The sequence below is a fragment of the Labrus bergylta genome, chromosome 22, assembly GCF_963930695.1.
Source record: "Labrus bergylta chromosome 22, fLabBer1.1, whole genome shotgun sequence".
Lineage (NCBI taxonomy): Eukaryota > Metazoa > Chordata > Actinopteri > Labriformes > Labridae > Labrus > Labrus bergylta.
This window is the reverse complement of record NC_089216.1, coordinates 6,245,224-6,266,491: the sequence shown is the minus strand read 5'-3', so window position 1 is coordinate 6,266,491 and position 21,268 is coordinate 6,245,224. Positions and strand designations below refer to the sequence as shown.

The 21,268-nt window shown below is 40.9% G+C and overlaps 2 protein-coding genes across 2 annotated transcripts in view; one reads left to right on the top strand and one right to left on the bottom strand.

Moving 5' to 3' along the window:
* Window positions 1–391: 391 nt before the first annotated feature.
* Window positions 392–7,253, top strand: zgc:101810 (uncharacterized protein LOC493612 homolog). Its single transcript, XM_020640326.3, has 9 exons — window positions 392–551; window positions 1,519–1,629; window positions 2,722–2,880; window positions 3,308–3,437; window positions 3,567–3,703; window positions 3,845–3,994; window positions 4,685–4,830; window positions 4,932–5,064; window positions 6,401–7,253. Exons 1-9 carry the CDS (start codon window positions 504–506, stop codon window positions 6,569–6,571), a joined length of 1,185 nt encoding a protein of 394 aa, XP_020495982.1. The 5' UTR covers window positions 392–503; the 3' UTR covers window positions 6,572–7,253.
* An 877-nt stretch (window positions 7,254–8,130) lies between these two features.
* rin1b (Ras and Rab interactor 1b) overlaps window positions 8,131–21,268 on the bottom strand; it is a 32,695-nt gene continuing 19,557 nt past the window's right edge. Inside the window, exons 8-12 of the mRNA XM_065950435.1 lie at window positions 20,175–20,727; window positions 15,820–16,128; window positions 14,873–15,004; window positions 13,042–13,211; window positions 8,131–9,545 (exon numbers count right to left, since the gene is read on the bottom strand). Coding sequence (XP_065806507.1) covers window positions 9,222–9,545; window positions 13,042–13,211; window positions 14,873–15,004; window positions 15,820–16,128; window positions 20,175–20,727 — 1,488 coding nt within the window. The 3' untranslated portion in view covers window positions 8,131–9,221. The remainder of the gene's footprint in view (window positions 9,546–13,041; window positions 13,212–14,872; window positions 15,005–15,819; window positions 16,129–20,174; window positions 20,728–21,268) is intronic.

The window sequence follows — 21,268 nt, the reverse complement described above, 5'->3', positions numbered from 1 at the left end:
AGGAAATTATATGGTTTTAAAGTTATGTCAAAAACCACCAGCAGCCGACTTGTAAATTAATCTAGAGAATTTGAAATGAACAAAAAGGCACACACACATTTTTATGGTATTCGTTGGTTAGTTTTTGTCATTCAAAAGATTAAATGCTTAACAAAGTGAGACGTTCATCTATCAAGCACTGAATAAAGAAGTCTGACAAGCATAGAGACATTTTAACAACAGGATGAGCTAATGTAAGCGTAGGGGAATTTTTGCTATAAAAAGTATTTGTAAATTCCTCATTCAAAAGAACACTACCCGTTTCCCTAAAAAATAGTAAGTAAACAGTATAGGCCTACCTCTTTTGCCATAGTAATGGGTGTTCCCTAAACCAGTAGCCCCACCCAAGCTTGAAGGACTTCTGCTTACCTGTCAGTTTCAGTCACTGCTAAATTTATGTGAATTGCTTAGTTGTTTGTCCAACTCCTGTCTTAACAGGAGGGAGAATCTAGAGCTGTGTAAGCATGGACAGCATGGGGAGAAAAGTGGTGGTCTGTGACAATGGAACAGGGGTAAGTCCATCCAAAGTGTTTATATTGTAACTTCTAGCCTCACAGTCTATTGACAGCACTAGCTATTGTTTTCTACTTTTCCAGAAGCATAGATTTAAGCTTTTAATACATCTTATCTTAAAGAGTTTTGGATGCCAATCTAAACAGGGTTTGTAATACATCTCATTTTAAGTTTTTAGTTGCTGTTCTTAGAACTTTTCTCCCAGATCATGCAACATCTGAAGGGTGTGAATCTGTGCTGCGCATACTGCAGCCTGATCTCACATCTGTCTGGACTTGTCCCACTACCTCTAATGTGCACACAGCCATAAAAGGTTGTGATGCTTTGAACTGTGCAGCAATTGGATGAAAAGCAGGAAGAAAGAATTGAGGAACCAAAAAGGTCCATACTGGCTCTTAATATTGTTTTGTTGCATTTAAATGATATCCAGGCTTTGCCGTGAAGATTAACATGAGTTATAAACTGTACAATACCTGCATTCACAAGCTAGCTGCTTCTATATAACTCTCTCTGCTAGGAATGCATTGCCTCCCTCCAGGGTAAGGAATGTGCACTGTGGCCACAAAGACAAGTTGAGACACTACAGCATGAAGTGAAGTCATGACAAGCAGTGTATGAGATTGTCTGTGCATTTAAAATCTATGCAACAACATTTACATGTCCTTGTACTTTCCAAAGGAATTATACTAAATTCTTTAATAAAAGTAATGAAAATAGAAATAATAGAAAAAAGAAGATGTTATTGATGATTCATAAAGATACAAGATGGGGAAGTTTATTGGATACAGATTAAGCCTGGTGCCGAATAAGACTAAATTAAACTGATTTATCAACTAAAATGATCCCTACAAAGGATTATATAAGAATGTAACAGGAATCAATCCATTACTTCACAAAGAAAGTTTTAGTTTCTGTCCATAAAAAAGAGAACTAACAAAAGTATCTCCCCATGTGTTTCATTCCTAGTTTGTCAAGTGTGGCTTCGCTGGGTCCAATTTTCCAGAACACATCTTCCCAGCCATGGTGGGCCGCCCAATCATTCGATCGACCATCAAAGTGGGCAACATTGAGATAAAGGTGAGGACACTTTAAAGTGAAATGGGGGCCTGTTCGCTGCTCTTTCACTGAATTTGACAGCTGAAAGCGTTCGAGAAGCATTTGTGATGTTATTGTGGATAACTCAAGAGAACAAGACCACACTAGTAAACGTTTTATATGATTGGCCTTTTTCAATTTCCTTTATGTTGATAATAGTTTGGACTGACAACAAACAACAACAGCAACAATAACCAAACAGTACAATCATTGTATTTTTATGTGCAAGCTGGGAAATTACCCTTTAATGCACAAACTTACATTTACCTTTTAGAAAGTCCAGCTTGTTCATACCTTTATATTATTTACATTTTCAAAACAGGACTTCTAATCATGATGGGGTAATTTCACAGAGTGCTATTGTTTTTACCCATTAAAGAATCTTATTACTTCTTCCTCCATTGTCCTTATGCATTTGTATTCTATTTAAATCAAAGTGGCTGGCTGTCTGTTGTGTCTAGACATATACAGTAAGACTAGTTCAGCTCATTAAACACCTGACCTACTGTACCTCTTCTCCTCTCAGCTCCTACCACAGTAAGTATCTTACCTTCACACAACACAGTTCAGTTAATGGGCGGAGAAATCAGACCTTTATCCTCATTGGACCGCAGACTTCAGCACATTGTGAACAACAAAGGAAAGATTTTTATTTTGTACGTTTTAGAGTCGTAGAGCATGTGTCATAGAACCATTCCAAAGATAATTTGACCATAATTTTTTGTAAAAATCCACCCTCATTTCTTTTCAATTAAGAAAACTCTATAGGTACTACCAAGGGAACTGGAAGAAAGTTGAATGAAGAAAGACATTTGAGAGGCTTCTATTGAGGCAACAATTGTGATCTAATTACTTGTGTGTTGTGTGGGTACTGTGCCAAAACTATTTAAAATCTCTAGGTTGCTGTTATTTAAATTTGAGGACTAATATGCAGTCAGTACCCTTTTTTAATGTTTGTTGTATGTGTAAAATGTATTGAATCAATTAGTTACTTCACAAATCAAAGAAATATCAGACTATTGTCAGACAAAGTTAGCCTCTAAAGGTTACACACCTCCTGTTCTCTTCCATTAGGACCTGATGGTTGGTGACGAGGCCAGCGATTGCCGCTCCATGCTGGAGGTGTCCTACCCCATGGAGAACGGCATGGTGCGAAGTTGGGACGACATGCTCCACCTGTGGGACCACACCTTCGGGCCCGACCGCCTCGACATCGACCCGAAAGAGTGCAAGGTATAGAACACAGCTGGATGGACGTTGAAGTGAATGTGTTTGAATATTTTGACTAATTATTGTAAGCCATAGATAATTAACTGGTTTTATTTTATTTGAAAGGTGACGATGTAACATTTCAAACACAAATGTTGCCATTTGATGCATTGTACAAGAGTTAGCTTAAAGCTTAAAGGATTTTATTCTGTTAAATTTTGTAGAGGTTACCAACCAGCCCACAGGGTCAGACTTTAAAAACTAAGTTAATCCGCTATATTATAAATCACATGAACTGCGAAATAAAGGTCATAAATGACTTATATCTGACCTAATTGTAACTATTTTCTGTGTTCCATCTTTAAACTAAAGAACTAAACATTTATACTTTGTATCTCAAAAAACACAAAGTAAGCTTTTATATTCATTATTATGTATCTGCCTATTCAAGATCCTGCTGACTGAGCCGCCCATGAACCCCAACAAGAACCGGGAGAAGATCACAGAAGTCATGTTTGAGAAATACCAGTTCCAGGGCATTTACATTGCAATTCAGGCGGTGCTCACTCTGTATGCTCAGGGTAAGACACAAGGACACATTGTTTTATCAATATTTTATGTGTTTTATACTTACAGTCCTTGCAGAGCCTTAAGACAAAAAAAAAAAAATGTAAAGGAAATTTTATTTCCTGAGAAATTTCTGTTTGTAGGTTTGCTGACTGGTGTGGTCGTCGACTCTGGGGATGGCGTCACCCACATCTGTCCGGTGTATGAGGGCTTTTCATTACCTCACCTCACACGCAGGCTGGACATCGCAGGGCGTGACATCACACGCTACCTCAGCAAGGTGAGCTTGGATATCTGAAAAATACCTGAAAAACAAGGAAAATGAAAATAACAAGTGGTCTGAAAAGCCTGCTTCTGTTTACATAAAGACAATTCACAATAACAAAATTCATTGTGTCTTCTTTCATTTTTGTATCATTAGCTCCTGCTTCTCCGTGGTTACGCCTTCAATCACTCGGCCGACTTTGAGACTTTACGTATGTTGAAGGAGAAGCTCTGCTATGTAGGGTATAACATCGAGCAGGAGCAGCGCCTCGCCACGGAGACCACCTACCTGGTGGAGTCGTTCATGGTACGTGAAGAAAAATGACCAGGGATAAAAAAAAAAAAAAAGTTTGGTCTACACAAATGAAGTATGCTTATTTGGTCTCATGCTGAAAAGAGAGGTTACCTCTCTTGTGTCTTTGTGGTTAATATGCAGCTTAAACAGTCAGTTAGCCTAGCTTAGCATAAAGGCTGGAAAGAGCGGTAAACAGCTAGTCAAGGATACAGTTAAACCCACCTACCAGCACATCTTAAACTCAAAAACAGCTGAGGTGTAAAGATACAATTTGGGACTAACATGGCTAAAGCTAGCTTAATATTAAGCCAGAGTAACCAGCCAGTAAGCCCAGTTCACTAACTGGCTTGGTCAATGTTGAGTTTTAGTTTACTCATTTTGGAGGAACACTACTTTTCTGGTCTGTAGGTTTATGTCCTCCATCTTTTTTTACAGTATATGTTTGAACCATTCATCCACCAGACCTCTGTTGGACTTCCTTGCTCTTTACACTACGTTGTACGTCATCTGACTTCTGTTTTTGCTCCTGTCATAATTATGACCACCACTAGAGGTTCCTGCCTAAGAATTGGCATATATTTATGAGGCTTAGTTGCAGAACTGATCCAAACAATGTATTTCTTTGTGGAGGCTCTGCCAAATATTGCCCTGGACTCAGAAAAAGTCAGACTTCTACTGAACTGATTCCTCTGTCTGATGCAGCTTCCTGACGGCCGACTGGTGAAGGTGGGTGGAGAGAGGTTTGGGGCCCCTGAAGCTCTCTTCCAGCCTCATCTCATCAACATTGAGGGGGCAGGAGTGGCTGAGCTGCTCTTCAACTGCATCCAGGCTGCAGACATTGACCTCAGGTGTGAAGTCAGACAGCTACTTTGTCAACATAAAAAGGTGAAATGCAACAAACAAAGCAGCGTCATTTTACCTCCTACCATCTTTTTTTTTTACCATGCAGGGCGGACTTCTATAAACACATCGTTCTGTCAGGAGGGACCACTATGTACCCCGGCCTTCCATCCAGGCTGGAAAGAGAAATCAAGCAGCTCTACCTGGAGAGGGTTTTGGACGGAGACACAAAGAAACTATTGGTAAGAAGTGCTTCACTGGAGAGTGATGCAGTGGAGCTTAACTCGTCCATAATCTGTATTTTAAAATACACAATGTTAAATAAGATGTTATACAACCGTTGATTCTCTTAAATAGCTTTAAATAAATGTCATAATCCATTAAGTCGACAACAACATAAGCCTTAAAGCTAAAGTAATGCATTTCCATTTATTTGATCAATCTTACAAAGCACTGGCATTATATTCCTTTTAATAATAGTAACATCATTTGCAAAAACGAGCACCACTGGGTCACTTATTCCAAAGCTTTCAGCCTTATCACACAGGCTTGTTCAGAAACTACACATTATGCTCTACAATTGTATTCATTCCTATTCATGTTGCATTATAATTTATTCCTTAAATAAATTCTAGACCTTGGTAACAGTTTTGACTGTTACCCTCTTTTTCTGTAGCGTTCAAAAAACATCAATTGGTCATTTGAATAAAAACTGAAAGTAAATGGGTCTTCAGCTGAAAATGAATGGTTTTTACTGTTGATTCCACCACAGTTACTATTTCCAAAGGCAGCAATAAACCATTAACAAGCTCAGTTGTTTGGCATGTTATATCATTGACATTTTAAAAATTAAAGAAAATTTGCCATTGACAATAATCAGAGAAGACTGTAAGGAAGAAGAAGACATAAGCGTCAGGTGCGAAAAGTGAAGCCAATGCAGACGTTTCTTAAACCTGCATTCTTTCAAATGGCCAGCAGGTGGAGACTCCCATGGTGGCAAAAAAGAGCTCTGAATGTTTGAAGTCGATATTTGACAAAATAAGCCTATTTCTTAGTGAACTGAATATCTTGGTCAACATTTTCCTGATGAGTTTTACGTCCGAATTGCTAGTTTCACTTCTTCTTCAGCACTGCGTGATGATTGTTTTTTAAATTATGGCTCAATTTACAGTAATTTACAACAACAGGGTACGCTTTAAGGACGTTTGTACTTTGTCGTAAAAACCTTACAAAACACCATGTTCCGCTTACAGTTGTACTTATAGACACTGTCCTTTACATTTTGTTTAAAGCTGTTTTTTAGCTAGCATAACTTAGCATCCTGTTTAGTACAACACTTATCATGACGGAAATGTTGCACCTTGCCAAACAAGCTAGATCTGTAGTTAGCAAACCCCTTGCTTCACTCCAGTTTACCCCCAAAGGGTCACTCTTTGGTGAAAAACAACAACAGAGAGGTGATGGCTTATGTTTAAAGTCGGTGTGGTGCTGCAATTTGCAAGCCAGGGTATAAAGAACAAAGGTAGTATTAAATGTGTTTTAATGACTTCTTGTTTGCCCTTTCCTTCACCTGTGTAGAAGTTCAAGATCCGCATCGAGGACCCTCCCAGGCGTAAACACATGGTGTTCCTGGGCGGTGCCGTGCTGGCCAACATCATGAAAGACAAAGACTCCTTCTGGCTCTCGAGGGCAGAGTACGAGGAGAAAGGTCTGGGGGCGCTGCAAAAACTGGGAGGTGGAGCCAATTAAAACTGTACATTTTTTAAAAGAACACATCACACATTCAGTATATATTTTTTAAACAAATTCATGCTATTATAATCAATAAGTTGACTGACTAAAATGTACAAGAAATGATTGATAACTGAACCAATTATCAGCTGATGCGTCACTTTGTTACCATAAATATATGCAGAACATATTGTCCATATGCTTTATGAGTACCTGAAACTTTTTTTTACTTTGTTTAATTACACTGTGACTGCTTAAGCTGCATTTTCTTTAGTTTAATTTCTATTTGGGTCTAGATTTAGCTTCAGGCACAACTCCTAAGTTTAGTTTGTTTGTTTCACAATTGATTCAATTTTGGTAAAATATTGGCCTTTAAGATTTTGTCAGATCTAATGTCTAAGCCTGTATATTGCAGAGTTTCTGGGACTGTGTAGCAGGCTTTTTTAAATCATTAGGTATGCATGTGATGGGTTTATACAAGTTGGGAAATGCCAAAGACAGAAAATGCAAAAACATGGTAAATACTAAAATGTCAAACTAGAATGGAGGAGCATGGTTTTCTATGTTTGTCATGTATTTCATAATATATAAAAAGTACTTTTGTCTCAATTGTGTTTGGTTGTTTGCGATTCCAGATGTGTAACAGTATTTTTAACTGTAATTTATCTAAGACGCTTTGAAATAAATCTTATCAGACATACTTATAAGGCTCTGTATGGCTGTTTTTTGTTTTGCAAAAAAAAAAAAAAGAAGATCTCCAAAGTTAACATTTGAATCCATCTTGAAACATCTATGGGTGTTTTTAAAAGCATGGTGTATAATGGTGTTGTTGTGTGCTGCCCTCCGGTGGCTCAGTTTGTGTAAGACAATCAAACCATGACATCCACACTCCTACAACACAAAAACTGGATGGACCGACATTGTGAACAGATATTGCAATTCTTTATTGCGATACTGAGTTACCTGACAGAAAAAATACAGCAATGTGTTTCCACACTGAAAAGAAAATAGTGAGCTCTCACAGTGAACACATGCTTCACGCACACACCACATTCGCAGAACCTTTACGTTAAAAATTAAAAGAAAAAAAAAAAAAAAAGCATGCAATAATGTCCAAAAACACGTCAAAGTTCTTCAAAATGAACCTCCTCAGCTGGTTGAAAATCCATACTTAGGTTTGATATCTACCCGACAAATCCAACAATTAAAAGTTAGCTTTAAAATACACAATATGAAGGTGGAGAATGACACTGATTGAACAGTCTGGTGGTGATGACTTGCAGCAGAAGTCGCCAGGAGCTGGTGACTTTTTTTCAAAAATGTACATTCAACCAGTCACCTCCGGGTGCTGGTCTAGTTGGTCCGACTGTCCTCTCAGTCTGGTTGTAACGCAGTTTTTATTTTACATCACGGCCAAGAGAAACAGAAGAACTGAAAAGCAGTGGGCTGGAAACATGAAATGAATGTGTGTTCGTGAAAGGATTAAATTCTGACAGGCAAAAAAATAGAGAGCCTAATACATTCGCAAGTCATTCAGTAAATCTGTTGCAGGTTGTCTTGGAGTGTCGATGTGATGCTTTCTTTTTTTTTTCCTCTCTTTCCTCTCACATGGTTTAAAAAAAAAAAAAAAAAAAATCAGAGAGCTGATGCTTTTCTATCACCTCCCTCCTACTCGCTCATTACTCCACCTGCCAAAAAACACTTAATAGAATACATGAGAAAGGAGAAGAGCTGTGCTTTTTTTTCCCCCTCATAAAGCAAAAATAAATAGTGTATCTGTGGGTGATTTCTAAAAATAAAAACCTTGTAAACCTGATTTCTTTCAAGGTAAACACCTGTTGTATCACAAAATGGCCTCTCTTTACCTGTTTTGGTCACTTTGGCATTAAGGTTTCGGTCTTGGCTGTAATATGTTTTTTTTTTTTGTCAAGCTGTATTCAAAGGGGGGGGGGGCACTGAGAGGTTTGATTAACCCAAACCATTCAAAAAAAAAAAAAAAAAAAAAAAAAGGTTCCATCAAGATCTGCAGACTTTTACACATAAAAGTGAAGAAATAAAACATCCAAGTGTCTTTTTAAGATTTTAACCAGAACTATACAGCGAAAGGGGTTACATCACCACGGTGGACAATTTGCCTTTTCTCCTGTGCGTACAGGAAGTGTTTTTTTTTTGTTTCCAGGCAACAGTAGTCTCACAAAATTAGTCTTTGGATTTGAGCCTCCTCACGTTTACATGATGTAATCCCTTCATGGTATAACTCTGGGGGGGTTTTCATGTTTCTGATTACAATCAAATCCATTTATTAAAACATTTCCATGTCACAAACAGTACACTCCTTTACAGCAGCAGCCACACTGAGTGCCGCACAGTACAACTTTTGGCAACAGTCCCTGTGTTGGTCCTGCTGTGCTCTGCATGTTGGTCCATTTAGGGAAGAGTTTACCGTTTAAGGTCCGCTCCTGGTCTGAAGAAGGGCTGAAGTTTTTTTTAACAACAAGTCCTGACCCACGACGAGACACAACACACCGCCGGAGAGAGAGAGAGAGAGAGAGAGACAGAAACAAGAGAGAGAAAGAGAAAGAGAGAGAGAGAGAAAGCGAGAGCAACCATCCATCATCTCCTCCTCCTCCTCCTTCCTTCCCCCTCCTCCCTCACCAGTGCCTCCCACTCACTCCTCACACACCGACTCGCTCAGGTCCACGGCACCACCTCGGGTGAGCCGCCGCATCTTGCTGAAGTCGTGGTCGGTCCTCAGGTAGGAGAGCGACGGGCCTCCCTCGCTGTGGCTGGCCAGGTCCTGGGGCTGGGCCTGAGGCGGCAGGGCCCGCATCTCGCCGCCGCTGCGCCAGTACAGGGTGTATTGCTGCGGGTCGGACACTTCGAAGGTGGCGGCACACAGCTGCGCCAGGGCCTCGCTGGTCTCTCCGGCTCTCCACTGCAACGTCCGCACGGCGCTCCGCTCCCCGTCCTGGAACAGTATCCGAACGCACCTCTGCAGGGAGGGAGGGGGGAGAGGAGAGAGAGAGAAAAAAAATGAATATATACTGTATTCATGGAAAACAGAGGTCAAGAGGCTTATGGAGTGAGGGCAAAAGAGGGGGAGGAGAGAGATGGAGCCAGAGGAGGAGTAAGAGCTGTGCAGGCAGATAATCCACTACAACAAATGAACCCAAATGATGCTCATAAAAGATATTCTCTCTGAAACAAAGCTCCCCGCTTCCCACACACACAACCAGCGGGTCCAAATGAAAATCAGCTCTTAAACTGCTCTTTTCTCTGTTGCATGTTACCGCTTCATTGACAAACCCCCCCCACCTCCCCACCCACCCCCAGCAGCGTTAACACATACAGTCCATTAATCTCCCTTTAACTCTGCGCTTTGGTGAAGTTTTCCTAAAGCACATTCATCCAAACTAATACTTATACTTTCTGACATTTACAAGAAGAAGAAAAAAAAAAAAAAAAAGCGACCAAACACACAAACACAAGTCTAGCCCCAAAACAATTTGCCACTCTTCAAACACTTACCGGCAATTGTGCTTTACCTAAGCTCTTACATAAGTCAGAGTCAGCCACCTACAGACGCCCTCACAAGTCACTTTAAAAACACACACAATGAAAACATACAGAACATAATCCTTTTAAGCAAACATCCAGCCTAAACAAATCAGTCACACACACACACACTACAGAGCCTAAACTGCTCACACAACTATACCCCGCCGACAAACACATCCACAAGTGTCCAAACCTGCTAAAACCAAAAAAAAAAAGAGAGAAGGAAACACACACACAGTAGCAATTAGAATCAACAGGTCTGCCATCATCAAAACTTACAGAGTCACTGAGCTCCTCGCTGTCCGTGTGCATATTGTGTTTGCCTGCTTCGATGGGTAGATGCAGCTCAATAAATTTCATGTTATCTGACCGCCCACTTCTTCATAGCACTTGGCTCACTGATCCCCGCCTGTGTCAGTGGAAAATCTGGCTGCCGGGTGAGTTAGATCGGCTATTTGAAGCCAGGAGAGGCACCACGTGACGAGACAGAAACGTTGTGGATGACAATGCCTTTTTCTAACCGCGGCATCTGGACGACCGGTTATACCAATCTGGGGGCCAGGGGTAGTGGTAATAGGAGAGTGTAGGTAAAAATTCAAAAGTCTGTGAGCATTTAGTGGATGCCCTCGACGTAAGCCGGGGCGGTCCCTCATCGGCAGATTACCTCGAAAAAAAACGTCCAAAAAAGTAATCCCCCTGAAATGAATTCTGAATGAATGGAAAGAAAATCCCAAGTGTGTTTTCTGACTTTTGATGGATGACCTTTTCTTCAACTGAAAACCTTTGCATGACCTCAAGAACATGTGCGTAGTCTTTAACTTCCCAAGCAGGAGTATCAGTATTATCTGAAATATGGGTCACAATCCTTCCCCCCCCTCCTGACCCCACCTGGCATTGTTACAGGTGTAGGATAATCTGGTGTTTCCCAGCCTGCAGTGCCATCAGTATAATTAATGTAAAACCTGACCTCTTTGGTGGATTAAAGCCTTGGATTTGTTGCAGTTTGTGTTTTATGTGACATTTGAAAGCCATAAATCGTGAATTATGAAACATAGAAACTGTTTTATTTCCCCAATGACTCTCTGACTTGGCCTTAAATTTGTTTCTCTTCCCGATGATCTGGAGTTAAATAAATCAGGGAAGCTCATTACAGGTTTTTACAGGTTCACATTTCACAGTTGTGACATTTACTGTCGTAGCTGCTTAAACTTCTACTTAATATAAATTATCTAATATACGGATTGGTCTACAAAAATACATTCTCTAAAATCAAAGGCTTTATCCCCAGTGCGTAAAAAAATCACTTCAGTTTATCAGAAAAATAAAATTCACTCAGTTTGAATACATGATTCATCAGGTTTAACTAAGAACTGTCAACATTACAGCAGTAACATTTTCAAATGTGTCCTTCATCGGTTGTAATCAGATTGTGACTCTTAATCTTTCCTTCTTTTATGTTTAAAGTCAGTCAGTCAGTCAAGGCACAATCACATATATGGCTGTTATTTAAATATCTCCATGTCTTTCCAGCTTTAACATGTGGCGAGTGAGAATACACTTTCTTGTCAAATTCAGCAAATTTCTCCTCATGGTCAGATTTCTGTTCTGTGTAGGAACTGTAGAGGATCTCAGAAATCCTTATCGTTGAGCTGGGAAGTGAACATCTGGTGGAATATCAGGCCATATTTCAAGGTTAAAGGCTTTATATGTGATTTTTTTTGATCCAGCAGATGTCGTCCTTGAACACCAGCATGAAACCAAAACAAGTCGCGATGCATTGTTGTGTTAGCATGCTAATGCTAGCAATCTTTATCATGCTCGTATCTTCACACTGCATGTAAATTAACCTGAAATGAGCGTGATCTAGAAACACAGTTAAGCAGTGAGTACAGTATGTTATTCTTCTTTTCTCTAGTCCCTCAATTAAACAACTTTTATACACGAGGGGAGGAGTCAGCCGGCCGTCCTGGCGATGTAAACAAACTGAAGATAGGACTCTGAAAACTCTGAAAGCATCACAGACAGTGGGACTCGGGTGTTACACCCATTGTAGACAGTCATGACTCACAGAGTTATTTTCAGAGGAGATACTTGATTTCTATTTTATTTAAGTGTGAAAAATCACATATAAAGCCTTTAAAGTAACATTTTGAGAACAGTACTTGTTGTAACAGACAATTTCTAAGCTTTTTCTCATGGTTACTTTCACGAAGAAAGACAGCCCAAGCTCCCTCTTTAACATTATAGGACCACCCTAGGGATCCAGCAATGGTTGCCAAAGTGACAGTTAATGGGAATACAAATAAACAAAGAACAACCCCCTTGAGCAAACATTCAGGAAACACTATTTAGCCCCTGTTGGTAACATCTCCAATAAAGGCGTATAAGGAACCACAGCTGTTAACCACATTACATAAGTGGTTGGAGTAAATTTACAGCCTTTGATCCACATTCAGACACCTGAAACCCATTTTGCTTTCCAGCCAATATTTTATAACGCTTTGTACCACTCTGCTCCTCCAGCATCACTTAGCATGTAATCATTTCACCAATCAGCAAACGCTCTTATAGGCAGAAACAGTTTTTAAAAGTAAAAAGAGTGTTGTAAGAGGACATTTCACACTTTCACCAACATATTGTTTCGTCACACATACCATAGCAAACACAACAGAAAAGAGTTCAGTTGTCTGATTTTGTTTCACTTTTACGTCAATCACACAGCGCAGTGGAGAGTATCCCATAGAAATGTTTCACTGCATAATCAGCAGGAGTTCCTATTGTCTGCTCATCAATCACCACTTCACACTGGGCAGCTATGTGTGGCAGCTATAAAGTAGATCACTGTACAAGCCCACACATTACTATAATACGGCCTGTGTTTCTGTGGTGTATAGTACTACAATCATCTGCAACATCTGGGAAACACCTACTTGGTTCTGCTGGGTCTCCTTTTGTCTCTGGGCTTCTCGGCTTCGTCTGCAGCTCCACTCTTTGAGTGCGTCCTGAGCCTCTGGAGTCAGGCAGCCTGACATCGGCTGCTCCCTGTCCAAGCTCTGGATCAGACACAGGCTGGCATAAACACTAGTCAGGTAGTATCCACCTGGAATTTAAGAAAAGCAGAGTTATAGGTAAAGACCACAACTGGTTAAAAACCAAACCTTGCATCACTGTTCCACTTAATTCCTTGGAGTAGTAAACAAAAGTCTCATGTTAATATTTAGATTAGACCTTGTTGTTATCGAAAAGTTAAGATTCCCTTTTTTTTTTGCTGATACTGGTCTTATTAGACAAAATTCTAAATCTCTTTTTGCTCATTTTGTCATATTTGGGTCTGATTTATTTCTCTTAAAGGACTCCCCGGTGCAATAAATCAGGAATTGTTCAAAAGCAAAAGTCAGCCGTTGAGACTTAGAGGTCTGCAACCAATTCAGACTATTCAGAAGACAAACAAGCCAGAACTGAGAAAATGATTTAAGCATTAATTCAGAGATCTTGCATTATGTCACACTTGTGTCTTTCAGGAGACCGATATCTGATTTTTCTGATTTTGTTCATTCAGTGCCTTATCTTCATCTGAGTTATTGCTCTTACTCATACGGCTGCAGGTGGTCACAGTGTCCCAATTGGGCTCTGAACCTTTTCTAACTACATCGCTAAGCGCAAAAGTTGGCTGCCACGGAAAGGTTCAAGGATTTCTTCAATGTCTTTCACAGGCACAGCTCAAAGCAACACAGTCAAATGATTTTCTCCATCAACTGTCTAAAAAGCAACATTTCTACACTGGTAGGGAGATGGAACAATAAGTCTGTTAACATTACTGTTTGAGAATTCAATCAAATGTTTTTGAATGTTTTGAGTTGTTTGTGAAATTAGCTTCTAGTTCTTTGATTTGCACAGACTCCATGTAAATAATGATCATCATTTATTTTGTACATCCCATAAATCATCTTATTCTCATTATGGCAAAGTGGTGATCAGATTTATAAGATGTGTATATGACATGATTTTGGTGCTTACTCAGACTGATTTGAGAACTTTTTTGAGATGAGACATGCGCTCGACAATATAAATACATTGGACTGCATTTCCCACATGTCTCTTCTTTTTTTAGGATTGCAGCGTGGATCTATGAATGAGGCAACTGTAAGACATTTCAAAGACCTTGGACTGTGAACCTGAACTTGATAGACATTTGAGAGCTCGCTGGAGTCTCGTTTTTCTTTGCAGTATCTTGAAATAAGACAAGAAAATAAAATATGAGATCTCACTCAGTTTTTAAGAAAGAAAAACGATATTCAAACCATTCCTCCTTTGAGGAGCAGTTTAAAGGTGGTGTGTTAGCACAGTCAATAGTATATATTAATGTCCTGCCTTCAGGATGATTAGGCTCTTTATATTTATTTACTTCTGATTAAGAAAATGCTGCTTGCTTCATCTGTTTTCCAATCATAATCCAGGTCGAAGTGAAGTTTTAAACCACTGAAGCATAGGTTGAGGACGTCTTTTACTTTAACTTATTAGCTGTAGAGAATCTTTCTATCTACTTAATTTATATTGAATGTTGTTACACATTTGAAAATCCAATGTATTATTGACAGTACTGATGCAAAACACAGTTTATCATTGCTACAGGTAAACCTTTCTTCTTCACAGAATGATCCATTACTTATTATACTGATTGAAAGATATTTTGGATGTCAAAGTAAAAGCACGCCACGATTTCTAAACAAGCAGTATCAGAAGTTAAAGTTTGAGTCATACCCTCTCCTCCGAGCCAGGAGGGCTCCAGCAACTCCATCATGTACTCCACCTCGATCAGGATGTGAGGCTTGTTACACTCCACAATCACGTACGACAGTGATGGCAGAAAGTCATCCCAGCTTACTTCCTGGCCTGGAAAAAATATGAGAAGAGGAGAGTTTAAGGGTATGCCAGTATGTGAAGAAAGAAAAGTTTTGTTTTTTTAAACTTTTGGACCAATTTGGACCAAATCAAACTGAGAGAAAAGTCTTAACACATTCCCAAAACCAACCCTGGGAACAGAGGTGCTGCTTGTGAACAGGCAGGGCTTGGGGCCCCAGACCAGTGGGGGGGCCGCCCCTTGAGGGCTGACAAACTTATACCCAAAGCAGCTGCCCTAAATGTGCAAATTTTGCAACGACAGTAGAGGAAACCTCCCTAAGGGGGTTCCCATCTGAATGCACTCACTCCTGTTGCCCAACAAAGTAAGATGAAGAGGATTTTTTTGTCTGTAGGAGAGAAAAATTAGAAAAGAGGAAGAGGAGTAAGCGTCGGGACACTGGCAGACATGATGCTGATAGGGGCCCCAACAGACTCTAGAATCTGTTCCTGCCTGGGAACTATACAATTTAGCCTTGTTTGGCTTCCAAATTAGACAGAGGAAACGAGGCAGTCATTAGGTACCAATTCCAAACTCTAGCTAATTCAACTGCACAGACACGATGATGCATTCACTTCCAGCCATCGGCTCCACAGAATCAGGTCATGATGAAAAGCAGACAGGTCTAGTGCAGATCACAAAGGTGCAATATGTCTGGAGCTTTCAAAAGTGACAAGACACTTTCCCTTGAAAACATTGTTGACCTTCAGCCCTTTTACAGGGAGGCCTTCGAGCAGCAACAAATGATTAAAAGTGGTACAGCAAATAAAACATTTTGAGTTTTCTACAGTTAAGTATTTGGTCTCACCATGTAAGGACCCCATGGCCTTGTGGACGCACTTGCACACTTGCAGCAGAAGCAGCACTTTGTCGATGGGTGAGTGCGTACGCTGCATCAGGACGAGCTTCTGCTTCACCCTCTCCACCTCGCGGCTGTCAGGGACGCCGGTCCTCACGCCGAGCCGCTCCATGGCTGCGTCTCCCTTCAGGTGAAGGAGGTTCTGGTTGAGACGCTGGCTGGAGCCGTCCTGATTGTGCAACTCAACCAGAGCTTTATCGAGGGGGGACCGCAGAGGCCTTAGCACGCAGGAGAACATGGCCCGCTCCAACGCCAGATCTAAGGACAGAGGGACGCAATTGTGAGTCATTTCTTTTTTAGACTTTTTTTGTGGGTTTTCAGCTTATTTCATCATTTTCAAGTTGAGGATGTGTCTACATTTCTAGAGGTGATGGCAAGAGGCATTGAGAGGTATGCTGGTAACTGCAATTGAAGGATGAATAATAGTCCAAAATAAAATTAATTAATTAATTGCTTCATTCTACCACTTACTGAGTACATCCAAACAATAAGAACAAACTTAAACAGCACAGAAGAAAACATGCCTTCATTGGAAACTTTCTGATTCAGACTGGAAAGATCAACATTTTTCTGGTTTTCACATTGGTTTACACAGTTTTATTGCAAGGCTGCTGTGTTGGATTGCATCAGATCTTACAGGTTAATTTTTTATGTCCCGTCTTGTGTGAGTTTCAACGTGTTATTAGAATTGGGAAATCCCAAAGTATGAACATCCTACAGGATTCACACACTTCCATCACTGGAATAACATGTCGGAAACTCCAGGACTGCATTGTTTCTAAGCCTTGTTTCCTTATCTCTGTTTAGTTTGCAAACCTTCTCTTGTCTGGTATGTTCCACTTCTCTGGGCTTACTTTTAACATGAACATTTAAATTAAGGAATAATTGACTTAAGGTACAGATGAAACTCTGAAACCTGCTTCTAGGTCGGACAGACCAATGGGTTTTGCTGAGTTTTTACATTTATTCCTGATTCCTGTGTTGCTGAAATAACCAAAACTACAGTAGTGGGTTGAATATTTCCCATGGACTGTGTTGTTTCAATAATCCAATCTAGAGAATACATTTAACTTTCATGCTGTGTTGAATATAACCCATGGACGTGGTTGTTGAATAACTCAATCTAATATGTTGCTGGGTTGAAAAATTCTAATGCACTGGGTCGTCTGGGTCAGTCGACAGTTTCAGATGAAGGAGGATTATTTTGAATACAAAAATCTTCTATAAAAGTCACATAAACCCTTTTCACACGTACGGAAATCTCCTGAAAAACTCTGGAGATTTGGCTATCCGGAGGTTCTTTAGGCTACGTGTGAACGCAAACAGCAGCATTTTTCGCACGGACTTTACCCGGAGTTTCTCCGGCCAGACCCCTAGTATTTTTTCCGCAGAAAGAGTGAGCTGATGTCTGAACGCGGCCGCATATACTCCGGAGATTTCAATTTGAGCCAATGGAAAGAGAATGACGTTTATATACAGTGAATGCTTAAAGTGTCTGCACGCGACCTCTACGATCTCTGTGCACGTAATTAAACGGCTGCATTATGTTTTCTGTTGGTCAGTATGTTGTTCTCCTCTCTTTTGTGGATGTTGTCATTCCATTGGATTACACATAGCATTGATATAAAAGCAAATATTCTCATTATAGCGTTGTGTTGTGGACTCTGTTGCTACAGCCGCTAAGCCTTTAAATCACAGGCCTCCACAATACCTGAGCAAGCCACGCCCCCAAACATTACAAAACCCTGCCCTCACCCTGTCCCTCCCTCAACAAGCGTCCTCGTGTAACGAAAGGGAAATGTCTGAATATTATTACATGATACTTTCCCCTTCCTTGAAATGTATTGTGAAGTAAAAATAAATCGGAGTGCCGGGTTGGTTCGGTTGGTGGAGTCCTCGCCACACACATCTCAGCTTTCATTCAGTGTCATAAAGCTAAAAACCACTGGAAAGCTTGCATGTTGGATTTACTTTTTTTCTTTTGTTGCCTGACAACAATGATATGTAATACACAAACCCGTGGACATGTTACACATGCACACGTGGAAACACACACAGATCCCAGTGATTCTCCTGCAGTCAGTGGGCAGTCCTGAGTAAGTGGTAACAATCCTCCAGTGCACATTGTTTTCCACTCATCATCAATATCCTCCTCTCCATCCTTCATGTTATCCCTCCTGTATAATCCCCCAACATCTCCCCCTATCCACCTTACTATATTATAACCCCCTGTGATTAATCATTCACACTCTCCATCCTCTGTGTCTCTACTGTACCTCCCTCTCCTTCCTCCTCCCAGCAACCCTCTCTCTCTTGTACAGGCTCTGGAGAGTAACAGATTACATGTAATGTGATTACAGGCTTGTGAGTTCCCAGCTAGTGCAGAAAAAAAACAGACTTTTGTTCTATTATCCAGAGATCTGTAACTGATTACATTTCCAAAGTATCCTAACTATTTCTATCCCTCCCTCCCACCCTTGCCTGAATCGTGCTGCTCTTCAAGTGAGCGTGGGACGGTGATATCTTTTTATGATAAACGAGGGGGAGAAAAAAAAAAATGCAAATGCCTCCCACCGACGCAATGCGAGATAAATCAGACTCACAGCGCAGGAAGGAAGGGCGGGTGGAAGGAAGGAAGGAAGGCAGGCAGGCAGCGGCCGAGCGCTCTCCCCTGAAGCCTCTGCACTGCCAGGCAACCATCCATCATCACACATTTACACACAAACACACCTGTGAAACACACTCAGCCTCGCACACAAAGGAGACCAAAAAAAGAAAAAGCCTACGCACAGGACTATGTCAAAAGATCTAACTAGAATCCTTCCAAAGTAACACCCTGCGACGTCCTCACAATAAGAAGAAGAATCACACTTTGAATGCGATGGATGTGAGTGCGGGCGCGTCGGGGCAGGGTTTTCCTAATGCTGTTTTCTAAATACAAGAGACAATATGAGCTCCACTGGATGAGGCTCTGGCCCCCCACGCAAACTACTTAGCGTCGACAGTGCCTTTCACTAAAGCCTGGACAGCCCACCATTTATCAGAAAGGCTGTCTGTTTCCATAGACCTGCGTCCTTTGGCACCGTGCTCTATTGAATTTGTGTTTTCTAATAGTACACTCTCTCTCTCTCTCCTCCAGTCCCCCGCTGCAATCACCATCTCCTCATTTGTGATGTGATTAACCAATCACCCATGTGATACGAGAAAAAATCCAAAAGGTGGAGAAGCTCAAAATGTAATACAGCACAGTCGGCTAAATTCAATTAAAGAATTCACGCAGTAACTTTGGTTCAACTTCTTAGCAGCAAAATATTATCTAAATTGAGTTCATTTACTTTTTGTGGTACGTGTTTTTAAGACAAATCTACGAGAGTTCACACCTTGTAATGGCTGCATATCGTAGCAATATTATCAAAAACTGAAGAATACTTTTTAGGCATGAGGTCATTGGAAGAATCTTTTCTCAAGATTAAAAGATGGGTGAAAAGACAAAGCTTATTTTGTGATCACTTAACAATACATTCATCATCTTACTTTCATTCATTGTCTCTTATGGACTGGTCGTTAAGGGCTTGAGATGGTTTTGCTGGGAAACCTCAAAGGATGTTACTTTTTGCTTGCGCCCCATCTATGGAGGCCTTGGTCCTCCAAGCGGGCGGTCTAGGTTCAAGTAGGGCTGGGCGATATGGACCAAAACTCAGATCTTGATATTGATTAGCTGAATGGCGATACTCAATATATATGGATATGTATTTTATTAACAGTGAAAACACATGGAAAATAAACTACCTGTTTGTGAATTTAAAAAGTAATATTATAAAATAAAAATGTTCCTTAAATACAATAAAAGAGAGAGAGAGAGGAGGAGCAGGGTTAAGAGGGACAGACAGTCAGTCATCATCATCAGTGAGATGAGAAAAAGGTGACCTGGCACCTCTATAACGTTATTTTAATGAAACATAAACTATATCAATATTAACGATATTGTCTTACCCTATATCTTGTTTGAAAATATATCGATATGTCTTAAAAACTCGATATATTTCCCAGCCCTAGGTTCAAGTCCCACCTGTGGCTCCTTTCCCGCATGTCATTCCCTACTCTTTATCTCCCTGATTTCAAACTCTATCCATTGTCCTATCTCTCCATTCAAGGCACAAAAAGCCCAAAAATAAAATCAGTGCCAACAGTAAGCAATACCAAGTAAGCTAAGAAATGGAGTGCGCCTCGGTTCAGAAGTTTTTGTCTGAACTTGCTGTGAGAAGTTTTGTGTTTGATATTTTGAGCAGGTTTTCATTGTTTACCTTTCTCATTCTCTGGCACAAGTGTCTCAATGGGAGGCTCCAGCTCTCCGCTGTCCAGCAGGCAGCACCTTGCCTGGGACAAAAACAGGCGCAGACCCTGCAGGAGCTGCACTGAGGTCACGCGGGATGACGACGAGGACGAGGAGGAGGCTATGTTTTTGAGCACCTCTCTCTGTGCAAGGAGGAAGTCCTGAACCATGCTGCCAAAGGAGGAGCGCCTGTCTCTGGACAGCTCCTCGACCAATCGTGTCAGCCGCTTATCAGGAGCAAAGAAGCACACGAATGCCTCGCTCATACGGTGCAGCCCGCCGCGGCCTCTGGAGCGCACCAGTGGTGGGCGCGGGTACATGTAAGTGTGGGATCGAGCCACGCTTTCTGGATCCGAATCTGAGTCATTGTCCTCGTCCATGCTGCTGAAGGAGCTGCTGCTGTCGAGCTCAGCCAAGGACGGAGCCGGGCGGCGCTCCAGGGCCAGAGCAGACACCTCGGTGCCTGGCCCCGCTGCTCGGGCGGCCTGCTGGGGCTGTGGAGACTCCTCGTTCTTTGTAGATGTCTTCACAAGAACAGAGGAGATCATTTTACAACATGAAAATTGAGATTATTTCAGATAGAAAATACATCATGATGGCAGTGATTTCCAGTCAATAAAGCGATTAAACTCCATTCGATCTGCAGAGTCCCTCTGCACCTTTAAGAAAAAGCTAAAGACCTAACTTAATGATGATGGTCTCCATATTATTGATGATGATGATTGTTTTTGTTTGATAACGATGACTTATAAGATGGTTTCTATACTGATTAGAGCTCTCAAGAACTGCCCTCAATGTTGTGCTTTGCCTCTGGTCACTTCCTGTCAGCACCTGTGTGTCCAATCAGACTCAAAGCTGATCATTTGCTCTTACTGACATTGCTCCCTTTTTTTCTAGATTCTTGCTTGTGTTGTACTTACTCTCTGATGTACGTCCCTTTGGATAAAAGCGTCTGCTAAGTGAATTGTAAAATTGTAGAATTGTATAAAGCAGGTGGAATGGGAACTACAAGCTACTGTTAGAATTTAAAAGCAACTTATAAAAAAAGTTATGCTTGCTTGCACT

Coding starts and splice junctions, on each gene's coding strand:
- zgc:101810 (XM_020640326.3), top strand. CDS start 504: ATGGACAGCATGGGGAGAAAAGTGGTGGTCTGTGACAATGGAACAGGG. Junction 1,630..2,721: donor TGGGCAACATTGAGATAAAG/GTGAGGACACTT, acceptor CTCTTCCATTAG/GACCTGATGGTTGGTGACGA. Junction 3,438..3,566: donor GCTCACTCTGTATGCTCAGG/GTAAGACACAAG, acceptor TTCTGTTTGTAG/GTTTGCTGACTGGTGTGGTC.